Raw genomic sequence first — 26011 nt, 5'->3', positions numbered from 1 at the left:
TGATGTCTGTGCTGATTTTCCCCTTAACCATGGCTAAATGGTTTTGTGAATGAGATTTCCTACAGGGAGGGTGCTCTGGAGGGGGATAGTTTGCTGCCTTTTGTAACTGTTTAGTAGGGAGACCGTTTTAAGTGTGCTCACTGAGCTGATCCTTTGCACTACCAGGGACCAACACATATATCAGTTTCCTCATCTGGATCACTGAATCTCATGTCAATAAAAGAGAGACTTTGGTTTTATAACTCAGTAATTCTGCGTGCTGCTTCCTAGCATAACCACGAACCTAGGTTCAAAAAAAAGTGAAATAAGCAATTCATAGTTAATTGGCCCCATGATATAAACGGTTCTTGCAAAATCTTGGTAGCTTTAGCTCCTAAAGTGATCATAAAGATGCTTCTCCCCATTTAATGTTCAGTTTGAAAAAAGAGAGCTTTGGGTTAGAATAATTTTTAATTGCGTATATTGATTCTAGCCCACTTACATTAAAAAAAGAAGATACTTATATCTGTCACTAATGATAGCTTTCTTTTTCTGGTTATTGATTCTCAGGAATGTATTCCAGTATCAGTGTAACCTCCATCGACTTACGAATTACTTGACATACAAATTTGTTTCGACTTACAGAATGACATCCGGTTGGCTGTTTTAGATAGGGTTTACTCGACTTACGAATTTTTGTTTCCAATGCATTCCTAGGGGGAATCGCTTTTTTCGACTAACAATTTTCGACCTACGAATGTGCATTCAGAACGAATTAAATTCGTGATCGAGGTACCACTGTAGTTGTTGCTGGCAGATAACCAAGCATTATATCATCAGTCTGGACAGCTGTGTTCCATGCTGTTTCTCTCTCTCTCTCTCTCTTCATTATTACCTCCTTCTTTTTGAATATATGAGGGATTATTGCTTGTTGCTTAACTTCCTTAATAAGTGCTCTCCCTTAAATCTATCTTCATGAACAGATTTGAGATTTCCTTGCTCGGAAATGGTCATCAGAAAAACGCTTTGGTTTGGAAGGATGTGAAGTAATGATCCCAGCTCTGAAAACCATCATTGACAAATCTAGTGGAAATGGGAATTGAGTATGTTATATTGGGCATGCCTCACAGGTAATTTGGCCTATTTTAATTTAATGAGAATGATCACACAGCAGTGTGCAATTTAAAAGCATGTTATAGTTACATTTGTTAACACAGTGACATTTTAAAGTTTCAGCATACTGCGATTTCCACAATATTCTTATTCCTTAGTCTCTCTATTTATTTTGTTTCTGGTTTTTTATATAAAAACAACAACTTAAGCCAATTTGAGCAACGTTTTCACTTTATTTCATGCACACACACAAACAAATCCTGCACACTTTCAGGTGCTATAAAAAAATAAAGTTGCTGCAGCTGAAACAAACTGAATGGGAAGCTAGTCAAAACATAAAATGGTGATAAGTTTGTGGTATTGAAGCAGACAATTGGAACTCAGTATTCAACACCCCACAGAAGCTGTGATTTTACTTGCAGTTGCTTATTATTGCTCCATATGTGTGGTTCATTCACCCGACTTTTTTTTGTTTGGTCTCCAAGGGGAAGGCTGAATGTGCTTGCCAATGTTATCCGAAAGGAGCTAGAACAGATCTTTTGTCAATTTGACCCAAAGCTCGAAGCAGCTGATGAGGTGAGAATACAACTTCATTGGCCATTATTACTAATATAGCCATTTTTTCTCCCGTTGGATTCTTTCCCACTAAAACTAGAGTTAAGGCTAATGTGTGTGTTAGATTCATATTCAGACTATATTCTGAGGGCTTCCAGATGTTATATAATATCTTAGAAATGCAGGAGGTTATCTCTTCCCATCTGGATGTTACCTCTCGAAGGGAGTTGCTGGAACATCTGCTGGGGGTGTATCTGAAGTAGTTGCAGTTACTGCATACTGTGTCTTGGGAGAGCATTGGAGGCTGCCCTGCAAGCATGATGTGTGTCAGATTGTGACAGTTACAGGTAGGTAGCCGTTTTGGTCTGCCGTAGTCAAAAAAATAAAATAAATAGAAAATAAATCCTTCCAGTAGCACCTTAGAGACCAACTAAGTTTGTTCTTGGTATGAGCTTTCGTGTGCATGCACACTTCTTCAGATACACTGAAACAGAAGTCACCAGACCCTTATATATAGTGAGAGGGTGGGGAGGGGTATGACTCAGAAGGGTGGTGGGAATGGGTGATAGGCTGATAGCTGTGGTAAACCTGTTGACTACTGTTAACGACTGCAATTGGTCTTACAGGAAAAAGCAAGGGGAGAGAAGGTTAAAAATAGCTTTGACATGTATAATGAGATAAGAATCCAATGTCTCTATTCAGACCAGGTCTCTCCATGGTTTTAAATTTGGTAATGAGTTGCAATTCAGCTCTCGGGGCTCTTATTAGAGCTTACCGGGGACTAGGGGAGTCGCCAAGGGGAGCCCGCCAGATCACCAGGTCCTCAGAACGCTCGATCTGAGGTTTTTAAGAGGTTCCGCGACGGCCTTGCATTGTCCTCAAACTTCAAAGCGCAGGGGCTCTTTGAGCCGAAAGTTCCCCCACCCACCATAACAGAGCCATCATACCCCTCCCCACCCTCTCACTATATATAAGGGTCTGGTGGCTTCTGTTTCAGTGTATCTGAAGAAGTGTGCATGCAAACGGAAGCTCATACCAAGAACAAACTTAGTTGGTCTCTAAGGTGCTACTGGAAGAGATTGTGACAGGTAATTTCTGCTGGGACTGCTGCCAAATAGGATCGAGGGGTTTCTGCACAGAGATCTGTGAAAGTGCCACTGAACGTCTCATCCCAGTCTGACTGGTTTCATTTTCTAGCCACTCTTCTTTTACATCTCTCGTGGCCAGGCAGACAGCAGAGGTGCAGTGACACAGCAAAATAGGATTAAGTCAGGATACCAAGTTCAGATATAATGATAAATCACACAACGCAAGCTGAGTCACAAGCCATCTTCAAACCATAATTTCCGATGGTAGTTTGTTGACTCCAGTCAATCCAGTTGTGGATTTAGAGGTACAAATAAGACAGACTCTAGCTAAATAAGCTATAATTTAGTATTAAATATGAACCCAGCCATTGAGATGATAGTGTTTGGACTTTCATAGTTTCTGGTGTCTTAGGGATCTGGGGATGTTAAATATCACCTGGGAATGTACCATGAGAGGATCAACCGAGCAACAAACAAAAAGATCACCCTGTCGCTTGTGGCTAACCCATCCCATTTGGAAGCAGTGGATCCTGTTGTCCAAGGGAAGACCAAAGCTGAGCAGTTTTTACCGAGGGGATACTGAAGGGAAGAAGGTAACATTGCCTGGATAATAACTTCTGCTTGACCTCATTTCTAATAGCCTATGGTAGATTCCAGCTATTGAAATAAAAGATGCTACTTGTGTCTTCAGAATACTTTTTTTTTTTTTAACTTCAGTTGAGTCAGTGTAGAAAATGTTTGAGGCACGTAGCTTCTCCCACATTTTCGCTTAAAGCTAATCACTTTCAATGCCATGAATGTTCAAAATGGCAGTTTCTTAAAGAGGTCTGGTCAGAAACAAGTTTTGTTGAAAGGCTACTTTGAGAAGAGATTGAGAGCAAGATTCCAACTCCTCTGTTAGAATGACTTGCTGCCAAGCCATGTTGCAACAGATGTTGCCCATCCTTAATCCTCAGTTGGATTCCTAGATGACCATGTGCCCTCTTGAGGGCCAGATGTGGAACAGATAGCATCAGTTATTGATCGTTTCAGCGACGTATCAGATTCTTTACAACTTGCATTACGTTAAGAGGGGGGGAAGTGAATTCAACTAGGGATTTGTGAAACTTGTTGACGGATGGATAGCACCAGTAATTTTTAATTCCCTCTCCACTTAGGTTATGTCTATACTTGTACATGGTGATGCTGCCTTTGCTGGCAAGGAGTTGTTTATGAAACTTTTCATCTCAGTGATCTTCCATCATATACCACCAATGGCACCATTCATGTTGTGGTCAACAATCAGGTAAAAAGCAGAAATAGGAAGTTGGGTTTCCTTAATAGCTTTTGGCAAGCTTTTCCGTTGCCTTCACGATAGATTGTGGACAGCACATTACATTCTTCCATTGAGCCAAGGGGTTGCTCTGTGGCTACAGGAAGCCTTTATGAGAAGGAAGACTAAATGCTTTTTTTGGAAAAGCATTTTCCCCAGAAAGGCTGGGAAAAAATCCAAGGGAAGAAAAGTACCAGTAGTTTTTTCTGCTGTTTATGCAGGGTCACTCTGAATTTAGAAGGCAAAGTGTTTTATTACTCATGTCGAAATTGATCATGAATCGCCATGAAATGGCGCAGTGGCTTTTTGCCCTCCCTGTCTCCAGCGCCAATAAAATGATGTTAACGTACATAAGAAAAGAATGAAACGTGATACCTTTCAGAACTTGTTCTTCCTAACTGAAAAGCATATCATCCTGCCGTATAAATAACGAGTCTGTAAACTGAAATGTCAGTTCTCGACACACTTTGAAACACTGCCACTAAAAACTACATGTTAAGTATTGCGTTTTAGATTGGCTTTACTACTGATCCACGAATGGCTCGCTCATCTCCGTATCCAACTGATGTTGCTCGCGTGGTCAACGCACCTATCTTCCATGTCAATGCTGATGATCCTGAAGCAGTGATGTATGTCTGCAATGTAGCTGCAGATTGGAGAAACACTTTTAATAAAGATGTGGTTATAGATCTGGTAAGTACTGTCATTCTTTACTGTTGAATGGTCTTCCCTGCATATGGGGCTCGGTGGGCATCCATTTCCCACTACAGCTCTTTGTGCCCCTTCAAATCTCTCATGAGAGTTGAGGGACTCTGGAACAGCCTCCGTTGAAGGTTGAGGAGCTGTGGTGGAAAGAGAAAATCGGCATAACCCTCTAACACATTGAAATACTTGAAGTATGTGCACACAGAGTCTTTGAAACCTGGACTTTGAACTTACTGAAGTAGGTTCTGAATATGATGATATAGTGTTAATTATAGATTGTGCATTTCCGTTTGTAGCATCTAAAAGACAATTAAGAACAGGACCCAATGTTGCTCTGAATCTGCCTAAATATTTCCCTTAAAAATGTATTTCACCTCACAGATTATAAGGGAAAATGTTACTGCTATTTGTAAATCTTTAGGTTAGTACTCTGTCCGGGCTCCAAAGCTAATTTACACAATCCCACAATCTATTAAAAAAGAAAGTCCTGATTTATGTGCCTTTATTGCTTCCTGCTACCTGACCATACTTAATTACTATGCTTTTGTAAGAGAGTACAAGGAAAGGAGGGAGAAAAAAGCCCTCTTGTGTTGTATGCATTTTAGTCTCTAGTCAAATTGGGAAGATACCCCAGAGGAATTAACCTTGGGATGTTGAGGGAAGCATACTCTCCAAAGAAGAAGATTAAACAGCTTGAAGCAGTCATTCCTTTACTGCATTTATAGACCTTTTCTGCCAAAGCTCCCACAGAGGGATTCACAGTTTTAAAATATTAATTCAAACAAGTAGTACAAAATATTCTCAGGCCTGCTTCAGGAGCTGATGGCACTGGCAGCCTGACACAGGCTTCTCTTGCCATTTTTCAGGGCTCAGCGATTTAACTGTAGATTCCCGGATGTTTTGATTTCCGATGGTGTCAGGGAGATTACCAAACTTCTGTCAGGACTGAGAAAGCTAAGTCAGGAAGAAAATGGGAAAAAATTCTGCTCACTGAGCTTTCAGCCTCTCTGGGATTCTTTCCAGAGCTGGGTGTGTACAGAGTGCAACAGCTTCCTCGGGGGCGAAATTGTTTTTTAAGACCTATGTACCTGGTGGGAACTGCAAACTGAAAAGTAAATTATAGAGAGGGCTGATCTTTGGAAAGCAACGAAGGCCCTTAATTGTTCTTTTCATCGCCCATTTAATCGTAATCATCGCATTGACTGAAATATGTAGGTTTGTTACCGAAGACGGGGCCACAATGAAATGGACGAGCCCATGTTCACCCAGCCTTTGATGTACAAGCAGATTCACAAGCAGGTGCCTGTGCTGAAGAAGTATGCCGACAAGCTAATAGCTGATGGAACTGTGACGCTGCAGGAGTTTGAGGTAACAATGCTAGCAGTGGAGAGGGCCGTTAATGGTGCTGGTTTTGTAACAAGTAATACTGCTGTAGCTTTCTATTTTCACTGGTTTGATTTCTTTTTGATTTTTCTAGGTCAGGAAATAACTTCTGACTTATTCCTTAATACTTCCAAATAAATTTTCCTTAGGGGAAATCTGTTGGTTGTCTCAGTAATTTCAAAAAATAAAAAATATGAACACGAAGAGCAAGAGCAGTATGTAACGGTGCATTGGTTCACAGCAGCAGTAGCAGTAAAAAATATGCGGGCAAAATAGTGTTTTGGATTTGCAGGGGACACCTCTAAACCCTAGAAATTAATAAATGGTAGGATTCAGTGTTCCGTTGCACCAGAAGCGGCTTAGTCATGCTGGCCACGTGACCCGGAAAAACTGTAAAGCAAGATGAGTGCCGCAACCCCAGAGTCGTCTGCGACTGAACTTAACTGTCAAGGGTCCATTACCTTTATCTTTTTTAAGGATTTGGATGATTAGGAGTATTCAGGGAAAGGCCTCTAGTGGGCTTCATCTTGCACGGGGCAGGAGCCTAGTGAGATTTCTTTTGTATTATTTCTTTGCACCATCACTGTGTGTGACTTTTGAGAAAGAGCTTCCTGCCCCGAAGGGCTTTAATTTGACACAGCAAGGCAAACGTGATAGGCTGAGGTCCAGGGTGGATCCTGAGTTCTGCTGCGAGACATAAGCCAGGGTCTCTGAGTTTAGACTTTGGGATTCCCAGACATTTCCCATCTGTAACATATTCTTCCGTTTTTATTTTCCCTTCTGTCTCCAAGCTCCTAAGACAGTGGTGGCGTAGCTTTTAGAGACCAAGTACTCAAACTGCAACCCAAAACCCACTTACTTATCGCAAAGTGCCAACACGGGAATTTAACCTGTATATCTCATGTTTTCTGTGTGTTTCACGTTTCTTCTTTATACTGCTGTTGTAATAAAAAAATCCTTCATAAAAACTATTGCAATACATTCTTCATTAAATTATCTTTCCATTGATAAAAAGGAGCAGTATGTAATTGATGAATAATAAAGAGAAAAGAGAACCACGAGTGATTTACCATCAGCTAGACTGGTGATTGGGAGCGGCCACCAAGACCATATAACACTGGTATTGAAAGACCTACATTGGCTCCCAGTATGTTTCCGAGCAGAATTCAAAGTGTTGGTGCTGACCTTTTACGCCCTCAGCCCAGTTTACCTAAAGGGGCGTCTCCACCCCCATTGTTCAGCCCGGACACTGAGGTCCAGCTCCGAGGGCCTTCTGGTGGTTCCCTCACTGCGAGAAGTGAGGTTACAGGGAACCAGGCAGAGGGCCTTCTCAGTAGTGGCACCCGCTCTGTGGAACGCCCTCCCATCAGATGTCAAGGAAATAAAACAACTATCTGACTTTTAGAAGACATATGAAGACAGCCCTGTTTAGGGATGTTGTTGTTGTTGTTGTTGTTGTTAAAGATTTTCTTGATTTATCAAGGTAGTGCAATGTCTCACTCGTATTTTTTCCATGTAGCATTTTTACAAGTCAATTTCGTTTGTTGAGACATTAGGAAGAAAAGGGGGAAAGAGGTGGGTGGGATGGGGAGATGGGTGGGGTGGGGTGATGATGCTTCTATTTTACTTAATATATGTAGGGTTTGGTGTCAGCGTTGTTTGTGCAGGTTCTCTGTTGTTCACTTGTGTTCCTTTGGTGGTGCGAGAGGTCAGGGTTGGTGTAGGATGTGATTGATCATTTGTAGTTGGCTGCGGTGTTCTTTGGTTTCCAGTGTGAGTAGGGTGGGTGAGTGTTTTTGATCAGGTTAGCCATATTGATTTGCATGCTGTTGGTAGATTTTTGTCATTGTCTTGTTGGGCTGTGTGTGTGTGATGAAGGGGAACCAAACCGGGGTAAAGGTGTCTTCTTCTGTTTGTCCTCGTGTCAGTTTCAGGTTACTGGTTAGTTTTTCTAGTAGGGCTGTTTCCCATACTACATGGTACCATTGATCCATGATTACTCCTGACAGGTCTTTCCAGTGTCTGGTTATGATGTTTAGGGATGTTTTTAATGTTTGGTGTTTCATTGTGTTTTTAAAATTCTGTTGGGAGCCGCCCTGAATGGCTAGGAAAGTTGTTGTTGTTGTTGTTGTTGTTGTTGTTGTTGTTGTTATTGGCAGACCAGTAATAGAAAAGTGCAAGGATCTGCAGATTTGGTGACCATGATACCTATCCCCACCCTTTGGTGATCATCCCTTCCCTTGTTTCTAAATTCATGCTGTGCTTTGTAGGAACTCGGAAATCCTTGTTCCTCCCCAGAGTCCTGTGAGCAGGCTTGTACAAGTGGCTTCTACCTAATGTCCTCCTGATTCTCCCCATTCCCACTGTAACTCCCCCAATATGTGTGTGTGTGTGTGTGTGTGTGTATGGTAAAAAAACTAATTGCTTGTAAAAGTGACTAAAGGATTGTGCTAGGTATAATTTTTTTTTGAATATTACTGCTTTGATGGAATTTTAGTTTTCCCTATCCCTCTGCATTCCTGCTGTGGTATTTGTCACATGACGTCTCAACCCTATTCTACAGGAAGAAATTGCAAAGTACGATAAGATTTGTGAGGAAGCTTATTCTCGATCCAAAGACAATAAAATCCTACTCATTAAGCACTGGCTTGATTCACCTTGGCCAGGTAGGAAGTGTTGCTGTAAATCTCATTGGCTACATTTTGATGTCACAGTAAAACATGGTTTATTATGATGGGAATGAATATGGTTGTCTCCCCTTTCCCCTTCTGTGCGATGGCTGCAAGATGCAGATTGCAGGAGGACAAATCCTCCTGCTCCAGTTAGTGAGGTGACTGCAGTTTCTGCTGTGAGTATTCACATGCTTGCAATTTATGCTTAGCCATGGTTTGGCTTAGCATTTCATGAGAAATAGGCCTATGTCAGCTTCCCCTTCTGCTTCCCCTTGCTATTTAAAAACTGCTGCTGCAGCAGCTATTTTGCCCCCCATTGCCTTTTAACTGTACAAAAACTTATGTCATATTTACCTCCTCAAATGACCCTCAGATGATTCTAGTGACTGCTTTTCTAGGTGTGCAAACAAGTAAAATTGAGGGGGCCATGGGAGCTGCCTCTGTACCAGTATTTTTAAAAAGCAAAAGAGAAGAGAAGGCATTTGTTCCTTTCCAAAAGAGTTGGATATATTTCACCTCTCGGTTCCCCCAAATTACTCTGCCAGTTCAGGGTTGGCCTGAAATCAACACTCCCAATTCGGCAGATCTCCACACTGGAATTAAGTTCAATTTTTATATGCAAACAAGTGAGCCATAAAAAGATGTACCCTCCCTCTCCCCTGCCCCCAGGAACTCCAAAATCTACTACAAATGCCTGTTTAGCACTCTAGCCAGGCAAAAAAGGAACACTTTTCTTAAGGGCCGGGGGTGCAATTTAGCATTTGGTTCCAGGTTCCCACTTGTGTGTTTCCAAAAGGGGAATTTGTTATTACTTTTATTACACAGGATGGGATTTCTCTAAACAAGCAGGATCTTTCTGGAGGAAGTTTCTGTACTTTTTCAACATGTCTCCCCATGTTTCAGGTTTTTTTAATGTGGACGGAGAACCAAAGAGCATGACTTGCCCTCCAACTGGAATTCCTGAAGACATGCTGATTCATATTGGAAATGTAGCCAGCTCTGTGCCTCTGGAAGGATTTAAAATACATGGAGGTGAGAACTTAATTCTTACTATATTTCCATCACTGGCTTCCTTTTTCTCTAGAGATGCAGCATTGACAGGAGAATATTTGCTAGCTGAATGCAGATTCTCCCTGTCCTGAATTTGGAACACTGTCTGTTTCCCGAACCGAAGAAACTTCTTCCCTTTCATATCCCTTGTTAGCATTTTCATCCCTCCCTTTCTGTCAATCTCCTGACTCAGTGGAGAGAGAGGGGGAGGAGCTTACTTGGTAACTGTTATTCCTAACTGTTCCTAACTGTCAGTTCTGAGGAGAGTATTCTGAGGTAAAACATGTTCTAATCTCTGCTAGGTGACTGAAACACACGCAGTCTGTATAGTCTGTATATCATAGAATCATAGAGTTGGAAGAGACCACAAGGGCCATCCAGTCCAACCCCCTGTCAAGCAGGAAACACCATCAAAGCATTCCTGACAGATGGCTGTCAAGCCTCCGCTTAAAGACCTCCAAAGAAGGAGACTCCACCACACTCCTTGGTAGCAAATTCCACTGCCGAAGAGTGTATATATATATATATATGTATACACTAGTACATTAACCCTGTTAAATTAACGGGCGCTAGAACATATGTGGTCAAACTGTTGCCCTAGCAACGTCGGGGACATGCGCAGAGCTGACTGAGCGGCTCTCGCTTATCTCGTTTTTTCCCAACAACCGAGCAGCTCTCGCTTGACATCGCTCGCCCGCCGCCACTTGTAATGGCCACTGCCGCTTAGAAGTAAGTCCACGCGAGCGTGCAACTGCTGCTTCAACAGTTTCACCCGGCCGCCCGAAGTCTCTGCGCTCCAAGTCCCAGTAGCGCAATCCCACGGACACAGGGACTGGATGCAGAGACACTTGCACTTTATTATTGTAGATGTTTAGCTTATAAATAAAAGGAGGATTACTTCAAAACCTCTGGAGCTGAACTTCATCTGTTTATTGGTGCTCACAGCTAGCAGTTGTGAGTCCGGATATATGGATTAATCCATCATCCCTTTCCATTAAAAAGAAGTGTTTGATGTACATACTACAAGTGCACAGCATTACCAGCTAGGAGGTTGTATGTTTCTCTTTTTATGTTTAGGCTTAATGCTCGTACAAGCAGCATTAATGAGTTTTGCTAATTATTATTTTCAGACTTACTGAATTGAAGCAATCATGAGTTTATTGTTAACTTCAGTGGTCTGGCAGACATTGTGCAAAGGACTAGGGAAGTTGTGGCACTTGAATTAGTGTTAAATTAATAGTACTTGAATTTATTTGAGGGGCTGATTGACTGTAAAGCCATGTTATATATGTCCTTGAGGAATTATTGTGGATTGACTGATCTTTCGCTGTTTAGCTCTCCATATGATTCATGGTGGTGCTACTTTAGTTGTACATTTATATTTCTCCATGTGAAAACATTCTTTAAAAAAATGTTTCAACTGATGCTTTGCACAACACTTAAAAGTGATGAAAATGTAGAAGAAAAGGTGGATGCTGAGAAGAGGTTGGAAAGAGAGAGGTTGGAAAGAGAGAGGTTCTCAAGGGAGTCAACAAGATTTGAGGGATTACATCTCATTTTAAAAAATGCCTCTGCAGAGATTTTTGCCTCTGGAGGCCAGTGTCTGAGTCTTCCTGCCAGAGCTAGCAAATTACATTTGCTACATGGTCTGTAACCTGCATTGATTCATTCTCTAACACGGGTCTGTAAAGTCACATTAAGAGCTGTGTGAGATTTGAATAATGTTTTTGATGATCACATCTGTCTGTCTTTTATTTATTTTCCTTCCTCTGAGATTGATCAACAGGGGTTGTTTTATACAATTAAAATTCCTGAGAAGTTATTACAGCAAAGCTTTCAATTACACATCTTCAATGTTTTGTTTTCAAGTGGCATGTAATTAACATACACTTTCTTATTAAATCAAAATATCATTATTCATTAGTAAGTATCTGGAGAAATCCTTGTATACAAAGTGTAGCTTCTAGTTCTGTCCTCTGTTGCTATGCATTGATGTGTAAATATTTTATTAAATATGCACACATGTTCCTGAAACACTGAAAAGTAACACTGTGCTTAGAGTGAACCATCTGCTTGGTGCCTCTAATTTTTAATAGGCTATTGTTAGGTTGATATGGATTTGATGTATCAACCATACTACAGTTTTGAAATTGCTTCATTCATAAAATAAGTGAAACATTGCTTGCCGGAATCATTCAGCAAAATCTTATTCATGAAACAGCACAGCTAGCTATGCAAGACTTTTCATGAATAAGACAGAAACTTTGCCTGTCATAAAAATATTGAATTAGGCAAGGATTTGCTTATATCATGAATGAAGCTGAGAATGTGGTTAATTCATGTATTAGACAGAGCTATTTGGCTATATTATTTCATGAATAAAGCAAGTTCACTCATATATACAATGAAGGGTTTTGAATAACTAAAAAGTGGAACAAAAAGCAGAATGGCTTCAATATTGGAACTTGTTTATGTAAGGGAGTATAAGTTTTCCAAGCCTTCAGTCTTACTCTAGTAACATTCTTAAAAAGAAATATGCTAATAACTTGAGGTGTAAAAGTATACCATCGTTGATGGGTACAATAAAATAAGTATTCAGTTTTAGTGTGTGATTAGCAAGCAGGAATTGTGATAGTTAAAAGTTTACCTATGGAGCAGTGTAGGTGGAGAGATAAAATATTAAGACCGAGAACTGAAATACAGCTGGAGCTTAATTGTGTGAAATGTTATCAATATAAGGACAATGAACTTGTGGTTGAATTGAATTGTCTGGGTTGTGAATGACTAGCAGAAGCATTCAGAAGGGAGGAAAGTCAAAGAGACATTCAGGTGAGGTCACCATTTAGTAATCAGTGTTACATCCTCTTTTGTATTTTCTTAGCGCTCCAGTCTTCATCTTGGGAATGGAGACATGTATTAGTATCCTGATAACGTTGTTTTTTTGTTAATTGCAGCCAGTAATTATTCTTTTCTCCTCCCTCTCCCCACTTAGGACTTTCTCGGATTTTGAGAAGTCGACTGGAAATGACAAAGAACCGAGTTGTCGACTGGGCCTTGGGGGAATACATGGCTTTTGGGTCTTTGTTGAAGGAAGGTGTCCATGTCCGACTAAGTGGGCAGGATGTAGAAAGGGGCACTTTCAGGTGAGTTGTATAACACGGCTGCTGCTCACCTGGTAGAAAACATCATACAGATTTTGCTGTGAGTCGATGCTAAACTGGGTCGCTCTGAGGGATGGATGTCTTGCTGTTTGTAACAGGTAATATGTTAAATGCTATGGGGGAATGCACATGTAATTGCATGAGTTAGTTGAGTATGAACATGAATTTGAATTAAGAAGTAATTGCAAAAGCTCAGGAAGAGGTGGAAGGAAAGAGATCAGGCAAAGAAAAACAGGTATATAAACAGCATAAAAGGGTAGGTGAACTAACTGGGGTGGGGACTCCTAAAACAGCACACTGAGGACTGAGCATGCTGACTTTCTGTTTTGGTTTACATCAGAGTGGCAGGGGGGGGGTTCTTTCCATTTGAGCACGCCATGGCCTCCATATATGCTGCCCAGGCTTGTGTCCTGGAGAGATCACTCGGGTGCTACTAACACAGCAAAAACAACACTGGAGGCAGAGGTTAAGAGTTACCGGTCTCTGCAGCCACAACAGGTGCTGTGATTCTGTGGAAGTTTGGCTTCACCCCCGGAGGCGCTTTCCATTGTCTCTCGAGACAGACAGATGCCCACGACAACATCATGTTGCAGGGTGAAAGGTTCAAGTGGGAAGGAGAATGAAATTGAATGACAATAATCTGGAACAGGGACACTTCACACTGCAATCTTTTGTTGCAACGGGGCAGCACATAGCAATCACAAAATACAATCACAATACCACAGTAATTAAAATTATTTGATTTTATAAGTTTGCAAACCTGCTTACTGAGTACCTATCCTTAGATAGCCAAAACAGCACTATCCATGCTGAAGACTGGATGTATCAGCCAGTGTTAGGGGAGTTCTAAGATTTGCAGGTGGGGGAAAACTTTTTTTTGGGGGGGGGGGTCGGACTATGATCAGGGAGAAACCCAAAACAGCTAGGAGGAGTATACTCAGTGACCGCAGAACCCTGAGTGTCTTTTTTGGGGAGGAGGGATAATAAAACTGGGAGAGGGGAAATAGATTGGAATGTCCAGACTATGGCATGGTTGGCTGGAACCCATAAACAAGGAGCCCTTCATATGTTGCAGTAGATCCCATTTGGACCCACTGAATTTTTTTTCTCTTTCAGTGTGCTCATGCAGGTTGGAAGATTTTTGACTTTTAGAGCCAATCTGTACATTATTTGGATCAATGATCTGTTAGACTGAAATGAGCTACAGCAGTTCAGACTGCATATGGGAGATTGGGGACTACCTATGGGAGAACATACTTTTTTTAGTGGTTACCCACAAAGAAAGTCACTGAATGTGGCAGACTAGCTTATCCGAGTGAATGCTACAGTAAACCCTTTGGTGTGCTTGGTTTGGTGGGCAGGTTTTGCTTTTGCTTTTCAAAAATGGGGCCCGTGCTTCCGAAAACCATATGGTCTAGAATCCCACCATATTTGCCTTCTGTCTTTTGCTACACGATGCGTAGATCGTTTGCCAGAGGGGTTTTATGGGGAAACGGGTCGACAAAAATGGCCACCTCCATTGCACTTTTGTAGTTGTCGCGTTTTAACCTTCAGCATACCATTGGCTCCGGTTTTACAATATTAACTGGTTTCTATTTAGAGTGGTGAACGGTTCTTGCTAAGATGCTTTAGAAGAACAGAATTTCTGCTTGCAATTTGTTCAGCTTCGGCAGGCTTGCACCGCAGAATAGCTATTATCAGGGTAATAGCGCTTCTTCCTTTAGTGGTTGTAGAGCTTGAACATATTGGTGTGTTTCACTCAGTTAGTCTTGCTCAGGGAGTTAATGGATTACAGTAATTACTTCAGTCATCTCTGTTTTGATAATGTTCCTTGGTGCACCATTCTAATGCTGATTAATGGAGCTCTAGAGGGCACTAAGCAGTGAGCCGATGAAGGGTGGGCAACGAGGACCGAAGGATGCAGCTCTTTCAAGACTTGAACCCGAGAAGTGCTCAAGGAGCTGAAAGCCGGTGTACAATACAGGCTGCACCTGACTCAAGGCACGAGGAATAGAATTTCACAGCTAATTATAATTTGAGCGAAAGCAGCCCTGTTGTGTAATGGCTTCCACACTTCATATTTTATGGAGTGTAACTGCATGTCACTAAAAGCTTCATGCATCGCGCAGCAACAATTGCAAAGTTATCTGCAGCAGCGTCAGCCTGTTGTCAGAAGTGAATACTTGAGATATTGAAGAGCTTTAATTTAAAATAACAGGAATGGTTAATCCCTTGCGACCGCCTAGATGCAGTGAACGGTAGCTTCCATATTGGATGCCGCTGTTGATTTTTCTATAACTTTAGCCGTAGCTTTAATCTTTCCAAACGTGTGGAAAATAATATGAGACTTTGTGTAATGGGAAAGGGTGTGAACTGAGAAATACCTGATTCAAATATGAGCTCAGCCAGAAACTCACTTTGTGGCCTTAGACAAGCCATCATCTCCCAGTCTCTCTCTCTCTCTCTCTCTCTCTCAGGTTACATTGTATATATATATATTTAAATTTTCTGTTTTACAGTTTAGAATATTCATTTAAACAGCCTTAACTTATCAATGACTTCCCCTTTTCTCTTTCTATGGTTCATTTTTCATAACATAAATCCCTGCATATTTTACATAAACTAAACCATTCAGTACAGTCGTATCTTGGATCCCAAACGCCTTGCAAGTCAAATGTTTTGGCTCCCAAACACAGCGAACCCCGAAGTGAGTGTTCTGGTTTGCGAATGTTCTTTGGAACCTGAACGTCCGACAGGGCTTCGTGGCTTCTGATTGGCGGCAGGAGCTTCTAGCAGCCAATCAGAAGCTGTGCTTTGGTTTCTGAACATTTTGGAAATCAAACGGACTTCCGGAACAGATTCCATTCGACTTCCAAGGTACAACTGTATTCTATTATTACATCCATCAATACTTATGTACACTGTTGAATTTATCTTAATGTTGCCGTTTTCAAATGTACGCAAAACTCCCCCCCCATATATTCAGTAAACATTTACCAGTCTTCTTTAAACGTATGTTCTTCTTGTTCTCTTATTCTATATGTTAGGTCTGCAAGCTGTGCATATTCCATCAGTTTAAGTTGCCATTCTTCTTTAGTTGGGACCTCCCTCGCTTTCCATTTTGGGGCTAACACCATCTCCCAGTCTCAGTCCTCAGACTGCAAATGGCTATAATACCGAGCTGCCTTGCTGGATGATTGTTGTAATAATTCCGAAGAACTCTGAACATTCGAAAAGTGTTCTGTGTGTGCTCTTGCCACAGTTTTCTTTTCTAAAAAGATCTTTTCTTAAAACGTCATTGTGTTTTTAAAAATCTTTGTAGCCATCGCCACCATGTGCTCCATGATCAAGATGTTGACAAGGGGACCTGTGTTCCTATGAATCATCTGTGGGAGCAGCAAGCCCCTTACACCGTATGCAATAGCTCCCTTTCAGAATATGGGGTATTGGGTAAGTTTGGCAGTTTTTTATTGGGTTACTTGAGTACCTCGAGATTACATAGAACTACATACCATACTTTCCCGTGTATTAGACGAGGTTTTTTTTTACTCTAAAATAAAGTTTAAATTTTTTTGGGGGGGGGTTGTCTTATACATGATAAATAATAAGATGAAAGATGAAAAAATCTTTTTTAATCATTCCAGTGGCACCTTAAAGATCAACTAAATATAAGCTTTCGAGGTATGAGCTTTTGCGTGTAATGCACACTTCGTCAGATACTCTCAAGCAGAGGTGGCTTCAACCTTATAACTGTTGATGACTGTTACGGCAGTTGGTTCCACAGGGAAGGGCAAGGGATTTTTAAAGGGATAGATGACCAAAATTAGCTTCAGTATGTATAATGGGACATGAATCCAATATCTCTATTCAGACCAGGTCTCTCCATAGGTCTCTCCATGTCTTATACATGGATAGTGCAGAGGGGGGATGGGTGATTGGTTGCAGCCGCCAGCAGGATCTTGTGGTTGGGTGGGTGAATGGTGTCTGCTGCAAGGGCTGCTTTTTATTGGCTGCTGCTTTGTCAAGTGGGTGGGTTATTTGCGGATGCGGCGAGGGGTGCTTTGGATTGGCTGCTGCTTTGTCAAGTGGGTGGGTTATTTGCGGATGCGGCAAGGGATGCTTTGGATTGGCTGCTGCTTTGTCAATTTGGTGTGCATTGCTTGCAATTGTTAGTGCTTGTCAATTGGGTGACAACTCTGGGCCATCTCCCCCAATTTTCTTTAATTTTACTCCCCCAAAATGTCTTATACATGGATGCGTCTTATAGATGAAAAAGTACAGTAGCTTCGCTTATTAGGGTCAGCAGTGCTTTGAGTGTATCCGAATCTATACACTTGGACCTTTGTCTTTATTTTTTAAAACAGTAACCTCACTTTTCGGATAAACAAGCAAATGGATTATTTTTGCAATATGCTTGTCAATATTGGGCTCCACACGAATTAAAAACTCTTGAAATTTTTCATTCACTTTAGCACGGGTTTCTTTATTGTTGAAGGTTGGGGAAATGAACTCTCTGCATTCCTTCTGATTGCAAGTCATTTTAAATAGTAATTAGGGAAGGACATTTGACTGTGAGGCAACATTTTTGAGAATTCCCACTTTGAAAGAGAGAGAGATTATTAATGTTCCAATATGCGTATAGACCAATAGCATCTGATCCAGAAATTCCTGCTTCATGTTTTATATACTATCTTTCATTTTGTTTTCTAAATGCATCCCATCATAAACACAAGTAAGCACAACTCCAAAAAGAGAGAGAAGAATTAAGCCCTGAACTTGAACTTCCATTTGCGTAAACAAGCAAAATGATTCTGTCATTTTAGGAATTCCCATTAGTGTCTTAGATTGCAGCTAATTAAGTAAAAATGAATTGAATAGCCCTGCATGATGAAGCTTCAAATTGTTTTTCTGGCAGGTGCACAAGCAGGGAGCTGGCACCTGTTCAGAGCTGCGAGTCAGTGCTGAGTTATTATTGAACCACTAAAGAGCACCAAGTGTATAATAGTTCTACTAAAATGTTATTCTTGCTGGACTAATTTGCCACAGGGATAAATCCACTGCAGTCTAGATACTCTGCAATGTAAAAGAGCATTTTTTTGGGAAAAGGAAGAATTATGTTAAAGATAATGGAGAAAAAACATCCTGTTTAGCTTGCATTCCTTCACTGTAAACTGGCTACATCACCTATTTTGTAATTTTAATGATGGGGATTCTGTAGACAGTGCCAGCCTTGTATTTTGCCAGTCATCGACTTGCCCATGCTGAATAGCAGCTGCTCCTTTTTAAACATGTGTGGCAAACTGCCCGGGAAACATCTAGCTAAAGCCACAAAAACATAGCTTACCATTTTAGTTTTCTTCCCCATATTGAAAATGCAACCATTTTTTCCCCTTCCGCGATTACTGTTAGAAAGAATCTTAAAACCTAATGGCAGTCACCTCCTTATTGGTCTTCATTGAGAAATATAAGAGGAGATCTGTTCAAAAAAGTGAAGGAGACATTTCAGTAAATCAAGTGCTACATTGCCATTTCAAAGCACTATGGGTGTTTTGTTATTTGTTGTAACTCCCAGCCTGAGAACTCTTGACTAATGACAAATCATGTTGCATTAAACTGCAGCTTAATTAATTTTAATTGAAAGACTCTTGCTCTTTCTGACAGTCACACAACTTGCTGTCAGGGAGAAGGGGGAGAGATAGCATAATTTGAAGTGCAAGCTGACGCTGCTTCTCAACACCTCTGTCTGTCAGAGTGACACATGAAAACAAAGATGAGAGGGGAGGCACCAAGAATTGGGCTGATCACTGTTTCCTCATCTGATGATTCTGTTATCTGAAGTTCTCCAAGCATATTTGCAACATAATATTTGTACCATCATTGGGCTCCACCTTTAGAGGTTTTCTACTAAAGAACACTCACCTGATGGGATTGCATCGCTTATAAAACCCCAATTTTTTTAAAATAAAGTGTACTTATCTGTTAGTTAAACCCATCATGATCCAGAAATGGCTTCCTTCTTTGTAAACTATCAGTTCCTACCAATAGTTCATACCACCAATGTATTGTTTCATCCTTAATGTCACTTCCCACCTGAAGGTCAAACTAAAATATGTTTGTTTTAGATTTTTGTTTCGTGGGGTTCCAGCCCCTCTTTTTGGAATAACTGGGTTGAGAACAATTGCCAAAAGTGACTTTCACATGTGGAATTGTTTCTTAAAACTGTTCCTGTAACGTCAAGGACACATTCCTGCATTGTGGAATTATTTACGACTTGGGAGACCTGCCCTATCACTGGAAATCATAAGGGAGAAAGCAGCTGTTAGCCTGTCTTTTAAAGGTACTGCTTAATTTAGTGGTTCTTGACAGTGTGCTGTTATACTAGAGTTAGGAGAAAGGAATTAATGTATTGTCAGTTTGAAGACGCAATTTAAATCTACAGGGCAATCTTTAAGACTAGCCAGAATATAAGTATTGAAATCTTTCATCCTATGTATACTTCAGTAGACATGAGGTTAAATTGACTGAGATTAAATTGAGTTTCCATTTTTATATTGACAAAGCCAGATTTCCCTATTCTAATATAGTAGCATGTGTGTGAATAAGGCTTGAACAAATGAGCCATCTTGGGTGTTTTCTCATCCATGTCACCCAATCTGTAGAAAAAGTCTTTGAATGCTTGTTTAAAAATAGAATTGAACTCAAACCTATCCAGGAAAGCCTATTTAGCTTCTCCCTTTATTTAAAGAATACCTTAGGGAACTTGCAAGAAGAGTTACAAAAGATTTTCACTATTTCAGCAGATGATGACACAGCGTGACAATTAGAATGGTTTTTTTAAAAATGAATTTATCTTGTTGGAAATGAGCATTAATAGCATGAAAGTGTATGAATCTCTGTCAGAGTCAGTAGTGCAGATGCCTTGAATGAAAGGTTAGAAAGCCAGTATGTCGTGTTTTCTAACTTTTTGGCAGATGGAAACATAGAACATGTGCTGCAGTTTACAGATGGGTTCTTCACGGAGTTTAGCACCACAGAAACCGAAGCAGTTTATTGACATACCTTCATCAAGATCTGGCTGAATGTCTTGAATACAATTAGCATCAGGATAGCACATAAAGATTCACATCCTCTGCAAATGAAGTCTGTCTGTGCATTCATGTATGGGCATGATAAGTGCCACATTCCTGCACATATTCAGACTATTCAGCATATTTGGCATCGAGAATGTTACTCTGGGTTGCAAAGTTTTCATTTCGCCCTCACTCGCAGCCTCTTCTGATAGACATCTAGCACAGGACTGGGGGAAACCTCCAACCTGAGGGTGGGGATGCACCTCCAACTTTGAATTAATTTCTGTTCCAGGAATTTTGAGAGACCCCTTGAACATTGAGGTTGGTGGGTAAAGCAGTTTGTCAAGGCCAAGCCAGTGTAAAAAGCAAGGACTTGTTCCAGTGGTGTCTGGGAGGAAGTTGAACAGTGCTGTTGAAGAAAGGAGCTCTGGACCAAGACTGGCCTTGGGGGGAAACAGAGGGGGAAATCCTGAGCCAAGAGTCCAAAGGTATGCAGAGCTGGCAGTGTTAGACAGTGGCTCAACCATCCCATTACCTCCCATGTGGTACTCACTATGACAGTCACCACCAACCGGGAGTTCTGCTTGCTCCACCCATCATGAGATCACAGATTTAATAAAGAAATAATGTAATAATAATAAAAGTGGCAGGACAAAGACATGAAAGAAAAATGGAGAGTTAGCAAGGCTCTCTTCATGGTAGTAACAAGCAAAGGTTTCTGTCTCCGTCCTGGAAGAACCTTCCCCATCCCCATTTTTCAATATCTGTAATGAAAACCCACATTGCATGCTGTGATCCTACATACACTTCCTCGGGAACAAGTCCCATTTCAATGCAGTCTAATTACTTCTGTGTAAACGTGCACTGAGTTAAGCAAAGAAATGGCAATCCTAACCTAGTTTGTTGTTGTTGTTCAGTCGTTCAGTCATGTCTGACTCTTCGTGACCCCATGGACCAGAGCACGGTGGGAGGTGACATTAAGGACGAAACAATACATTGGTGGTATGTGTGTATGGACAGGTAAGCCTAGTTTACCTGGAACTAAATCCTACTAAAAATGTTTGTGTTGGGGGGACAACTTACCTGCTAGCGCCCAATAACCAGCACCACCTGATCACTCAATAGTGTTAGGCATCATTTCATTTTTATTTTAAAGTCTCAGTTCTGTCCCCCTAGGTACAATGAGATTGCGTCTTATCCAAGGGTTAGGTTCTGGGCAGAGTGCGGATACGCAAAGTTACTTATAGTCCAGGAGCCTTAGACTCCCTGGATTGCTGCTTTCCAGCCCAGCTGGGGCACTAGACTGCCACCTCTCTCTTTTCCCCTTTGGTAACTCTAAATGCTTGCTGTGGGGCTGACTCAGACCACACTTTCCTTGCCGTCAGCTTCTTGTCTGGAGAGCAATCGCAACACCACTGCTGCCGCACCCTGCTGGAATTGGCAGTGCCCTTCCCTACTGAACAGGCAGCTTCCTTCCGGTGAGTGGGCCAAAGCCAGCTAAGCTGGGAGAACAGAAACTTTCCCCGGTCAGCCGGAGCCCGCAGTGTTTGACCAACGTCAAGGGGGGCAGCCACAAAACCTCTGCTGCCATACACATGCATCAACCTCTAGCTCTGGGACTGTGGAGGAGCAGGAAGAGGGAAGAAGAAGAAGAGTTTGGATTTGATATCCCACTTTATCACTACCCGAAGGAGTCTCAAAGCAGCTAACATTCTCCTTTCCCTTCCTCCCCCACAACAAACACTCTGTGAGGTGAGTGGGGCTGAGAGACTTCAGAGAAGTGTGACTAGTCCAAGGTCACCCAGCAGCTGCATGTGGAGGAGCGGAGACGCGAACCCAGTTCCCCAGATTATGAGTCTACCGCTCTTAACCACTACACCACACTGGAAGAGACCAAGGCAGGGGCGATGAGTGTGAGGCAGGGGAAGAGAAGCCATGCCAAGTGGCTTACCCAAGTTTGCTTTCTCCTGTCCCTGCCATCCTTCCTTCTCTCCACCCTCCACAAATCCCCTGAGATCCCAAGGGGAAGCCCCCTCCCAGCAGATGCTGGTGGGGCGCCCCTGTTCTCCCGGCTCCACCCACTTCTCCCCTGTACTTGAGGATGTTCCTTGCGGAGAAGTGGCAGGAACACCACTTAAAGGAGGGCTTTTTTCCTTGGCTCTTTGCTTTTGAAGGGTCTTTCCCTCAATAAACCAAGACGCTGCAGCCAAGAGTGTAAAGCAGAATCTGCGTAAGTCAAATATATGCAAGACACAATCTTATTGTATGGCATTTCTGTTTATTTACTGTATTCAGACTAGATTTTTTAAAAATAATTTTTATTTGATTTTGCAAGTATGAAAATATGACAATACAATCATACACCTTAATATTTAAAGATTCCTCTGAATATCTGTACTTCCCACCTTCCCTGCCTTGGGTCCTATTGTCAACCCTTTCAACTGCATATTATTCAGTAGTCCATATTTTATATCACTGCATTGTGTCCATAGTATTTGCTACATTGCAAGTGTTATTGCAATCCTGCTAACATTTTCATCTGCTTACAGTGGTCTCCAAGATAAATTATAACATTTCCCCACTCTTTGTTAAAGTTTTGGTCTTCTTGGTCCCTGAGCTTCCCGGTCAGTTTTGCCATTTTGGCATAATCCAACAGTTTAATTTGCCATTCTTCTCTGGTTGGGACTTTCTCTTCTTTCCATCTCTGGGCTAGCAACATCCGTGCCGCTGTCATCATGTACATAAAAAGTCTTTTCTGCTCCTTTGGAATGTCAGCACCTACAATTCTTAGTAGAAAAGCCTCTTTTTAAAATAAATAAATAAAAGTTAGTTTGAACATTTTTTTCAACTCACTGTATATCATTTCCCAGAATGCTTTTGTTACCTTACAAGACCACCACATACGATAAAAGGTGCCTTCTTTTTCTTTACATTTCCAGAAGATATTTGTACCTGTCTTATACAAACTACATTTTTTTTTAAGCCTACAATCCACTCAATAAAGACAATTAGTGGAATACTTGTGTGTGGCTCAGGATTGATTTCTTCTTCTGTAGAACAGTGATGCTTGATAGAAAAAAAGACCCCCACATCCTTGATGTAGGGCAGTAACTGTATGCATTTGAGTGGATTTTGTAGAAATCTACAGGTACAAAATACACGTTTTAATTATGATGCATATGGCTGCAGTGTTATAATGGTGGTGGACCTCCTTGTTGTCAAGCTTGCGTTGCCCATATTGATATACAGTACAGTCTGTGAAAAAACCAGACCTCAGATTCCCACAGGCGCATTACCCTTGGCTCCCTTCTCCAGTCCCCATAGTATAAATCACAAATGACAAGTACATGAGACCTGTCAGTGACTGCTTGCTGGTGGGTTTGAAGTGGTAGCCTACTGTGTGCAGAGCATATCAAGAGCCAGGTTGCCCTCCTTTGGTCAGCAGGAGTTTCAGAGTTCACAAAACTTTCCTAATTAAAGGTATGAATGCAAATTCTTATCACAGCTAGAAACGGAGTCTGGGGACTTCATTCTTTGCTTATTAATAACTTCTCCCTAGGTTGCCTCATATATTTGCAAATGGTACTCTTGGGGGGAAAATTACTCCAGCTACCTGATTATAATAAATTTGACAGATAATAGATTGCATAGATAATTGAAATTGTAATTTCTATGGGTTTTGAGTATCGTCATCATTTTATTTGTATGTCGCTTTTCCGCAAAGAGAATCGTGCTCAAAGCGGCTTACCACAAAGGAATCGGGAAAACATTTCAGAATCAACCATCATTAGAATGGTTTCAGCACTATAAATATAACAAGATTACATTAATAACATTACATCTCCTGGCAGCAGGGGCGTTTCTAGCCCCCTGGCTGCCAGGGGCGGCAAGCCAAGAGGCACCCCTGGGGGCGGGGCATTGCGGCATGTGCATGCGTCATGACGTCATGACGCACGTGCACAGCGCGATGCCACGCCCCTGGGGATGCCCCCGCAGGGGGAAAAAAGGAAAGCAAAGCGGGCGCTTGAACGCGCCAGCTTTGCTTCCTTTTCTCTCCCTTTTGGTGCCCAAAGGGGCGGCCGAAAGGGGGGGGGAGAAGCAAACAGGCGCGTTTAAGCGGCCGTTTGCTCCCCCCCTTTCCCTTTTGGACGCTTCTTTCGGCGCTGGCTGGGCTGCGCCTCTGCAGCCCAGCCGGCACCGAAAGAAGCGACCGAAAGGGGAGAAAAGCGCCCGTTTGCTTCCCCCCCCCTTTTCATTTTCGGACGCTTCTTTCGTCCGAAAGTGAAAAGGGGGGGAAAGCAAACGGGCGCTTTTCTCCCCTTTCGGTCGCTTCTTTCGGTGCCGGCTGGGCTGCAGAGGCGCAGCCCAGCCAGCGCCGAAAGAAGCGTCCGAAAATGAAAAGGGGGGGGGAAGCAAACGGGCGCTTTTCTCCCCTTTCGGCTGCTTAAACGCGCCTGTTTGCTTCTCCCCCCCCCCTTCGGCCGCCCCTTTCGGCTCCGCAGCCCAGCCAGCGCTGAAAGGGGCGGCCGAAAGGGGGGGGGGAGAAGCAAAGCTGGCGCGTTTAAGCAGCCGAAAGGGGAGAAAAGCGCCCGTTTGCTCCCCCCTTTCCCTTTTGCCGCCGTTCGTTCCGTCGCCCCAGGAGCAGCAGCACCGCACACACTGTGCGCTGCTGCTCCCACGGCGACGGAGCGAGCGGCGGTGAGCAGGGTGAGCAGCGGCGGGTGGGGGTGTCAAGCGGCGGCCCCTCCCACCACTCCCCACGCACCACCGGTCACCCCGTCCGTGCAGCGCTGCTGCTCCCGGGGTGACGGAGGGAGCGGCGGCGCGTGGGAGTGACGGGAGGGGCCGCCGCTTGACACCCCCACCCGCCGCTGCTCACCCTGTCACTGGGGGCATACCGCCCCTACCGCCCCTCCCTAGCGACGCCCCTGCCTGGCAGTACCCAGAATATCACCTTGGTCCTATAAGTCCCTCTCAGTCCCTCCCTGAATCTGCTTCTTATAAGGCTTTCAAAGGCAGAGGGTCGGGTCCCAAGAAGCACCTTTGCTATGATGTTGCTCGTGAATAGACCCTTAGATACAGAGTTCTGAGTAGATTGTTAGATTCTGAATTGTCAGCTTTCAAAGTATTTTCCATAATTATAGGTCATAGTTTGTAGTTTTGTTTTTGAAATACAGAAATCACAAATGCACACTTAGATTTAGGACAACTCAAAACATCACACTTGTTGAAAATAGCACTGAAAATAATACCGCAGCACATAAGTAATTCTTAAAACAGATGTAATATGCGCAGCTACCCTCAGTAATTGTGAAACTGCAATTACTTCAAGTCTCAGACTTATGCATGTACCATATTTTTCGCGCCATAGGGTGCACCGGACCATAGGGCGCACCTCGTTTTTAGAGGAGGAAACAAGAAAAAAAATATTTTTCTGGTTTTCCTCCTCCAAAAGCCCTGGTTTTTTGAGGATCAGCTAAAAGTTTTGCAGCTTTTTTGCAAAGGGAAAAACCCTGTTTTTTTTGAGGATCAGCTAAAAGTTTTGCAGCCTTTTTTTTTTTTGCAAAGGGGGAAAAGCAAAGAGGAAAAGCCCCGTTTTTATGGGGTTCAACTCACATTTCTGCAGCTTCTAAAGGAAAGGGAGCCTTTCCTACAGTTTCCAGACAGATAATCTAATCAGCCAGTCACATGTCGCTGGGGAAACAAACAACCTCCCTCTGCAGCACATTCAACAATGGAGGCCTGGGCAAGAGGGTGGGGCTGAAAGGGAGCTGAGCAGGGGACTCTTATCTCTTTCCCGATCTCTTGCTGCTCAGTTGCTCAGCGGGGTCCTTTCAACACCCCCTTTTCTCTTTGTAAAATAAAAAGCTTGATCCTCTTTTGGCCCCTGGGCAATTCAGCTCCAGGGACCACCATTTGCTCC

General features: G+C 42.4%; 1 protein-coding gene across 1 annotated transcript in view; it reads left to right on the top strand.

The window, feature by feature from the left end:
* The window catches only part of OGDHL (oxoglutarate dehydrogenase like), a 67559-nt gene that overhangs the window by 29608 nt on the left and 11940 nt on the right, over positions 1-26011 (top strand). The window contains 13 exon segments of the mRNA XM_033148784.1: positions 963-1067; positions 1069-1109; positions 1578-1668; positions 3148-3297; positions 3299-3328; positions 3893-3932; positions 3935-4020; positions 4561-4740; positions 5968-6120; positions 8699-8801; positions 9711-9839; positions 12850-13000; positions 16341-16468. Coding sequence (XP_033004675.1) covers positions 963-1067; positions 1069-1109; positions 1578-1668; positions 3148-3297; positions 3299-3328; positions 3893-3932; positions 3935-4020; positions 4561-4740; positions 5968-6120; positions 8699-8801; positions 9711-9839; positions 12850-13000; positions 16341-16468 — 1387 coding nt within the window.

This window comes from Lacerta agilis, chromosome 5, assembly GCF_009819535.1.
Source record: "Lacerta agilis isolate rLacAgi1 chromosome 5, rLacAgi1.pri, whole genome shotgun sequence".
NCBI classification, from domain to species: Eukaryota; Metazoa; Chordata; class Lepidosauria; order Squamata; family Lacertidae; genus Lacerta; species Lacerta agilis.
Note: the sequence above shows the minus strand (reverse complement) of the source record. Positions and strands in the feature narration are given on the sequence as shown.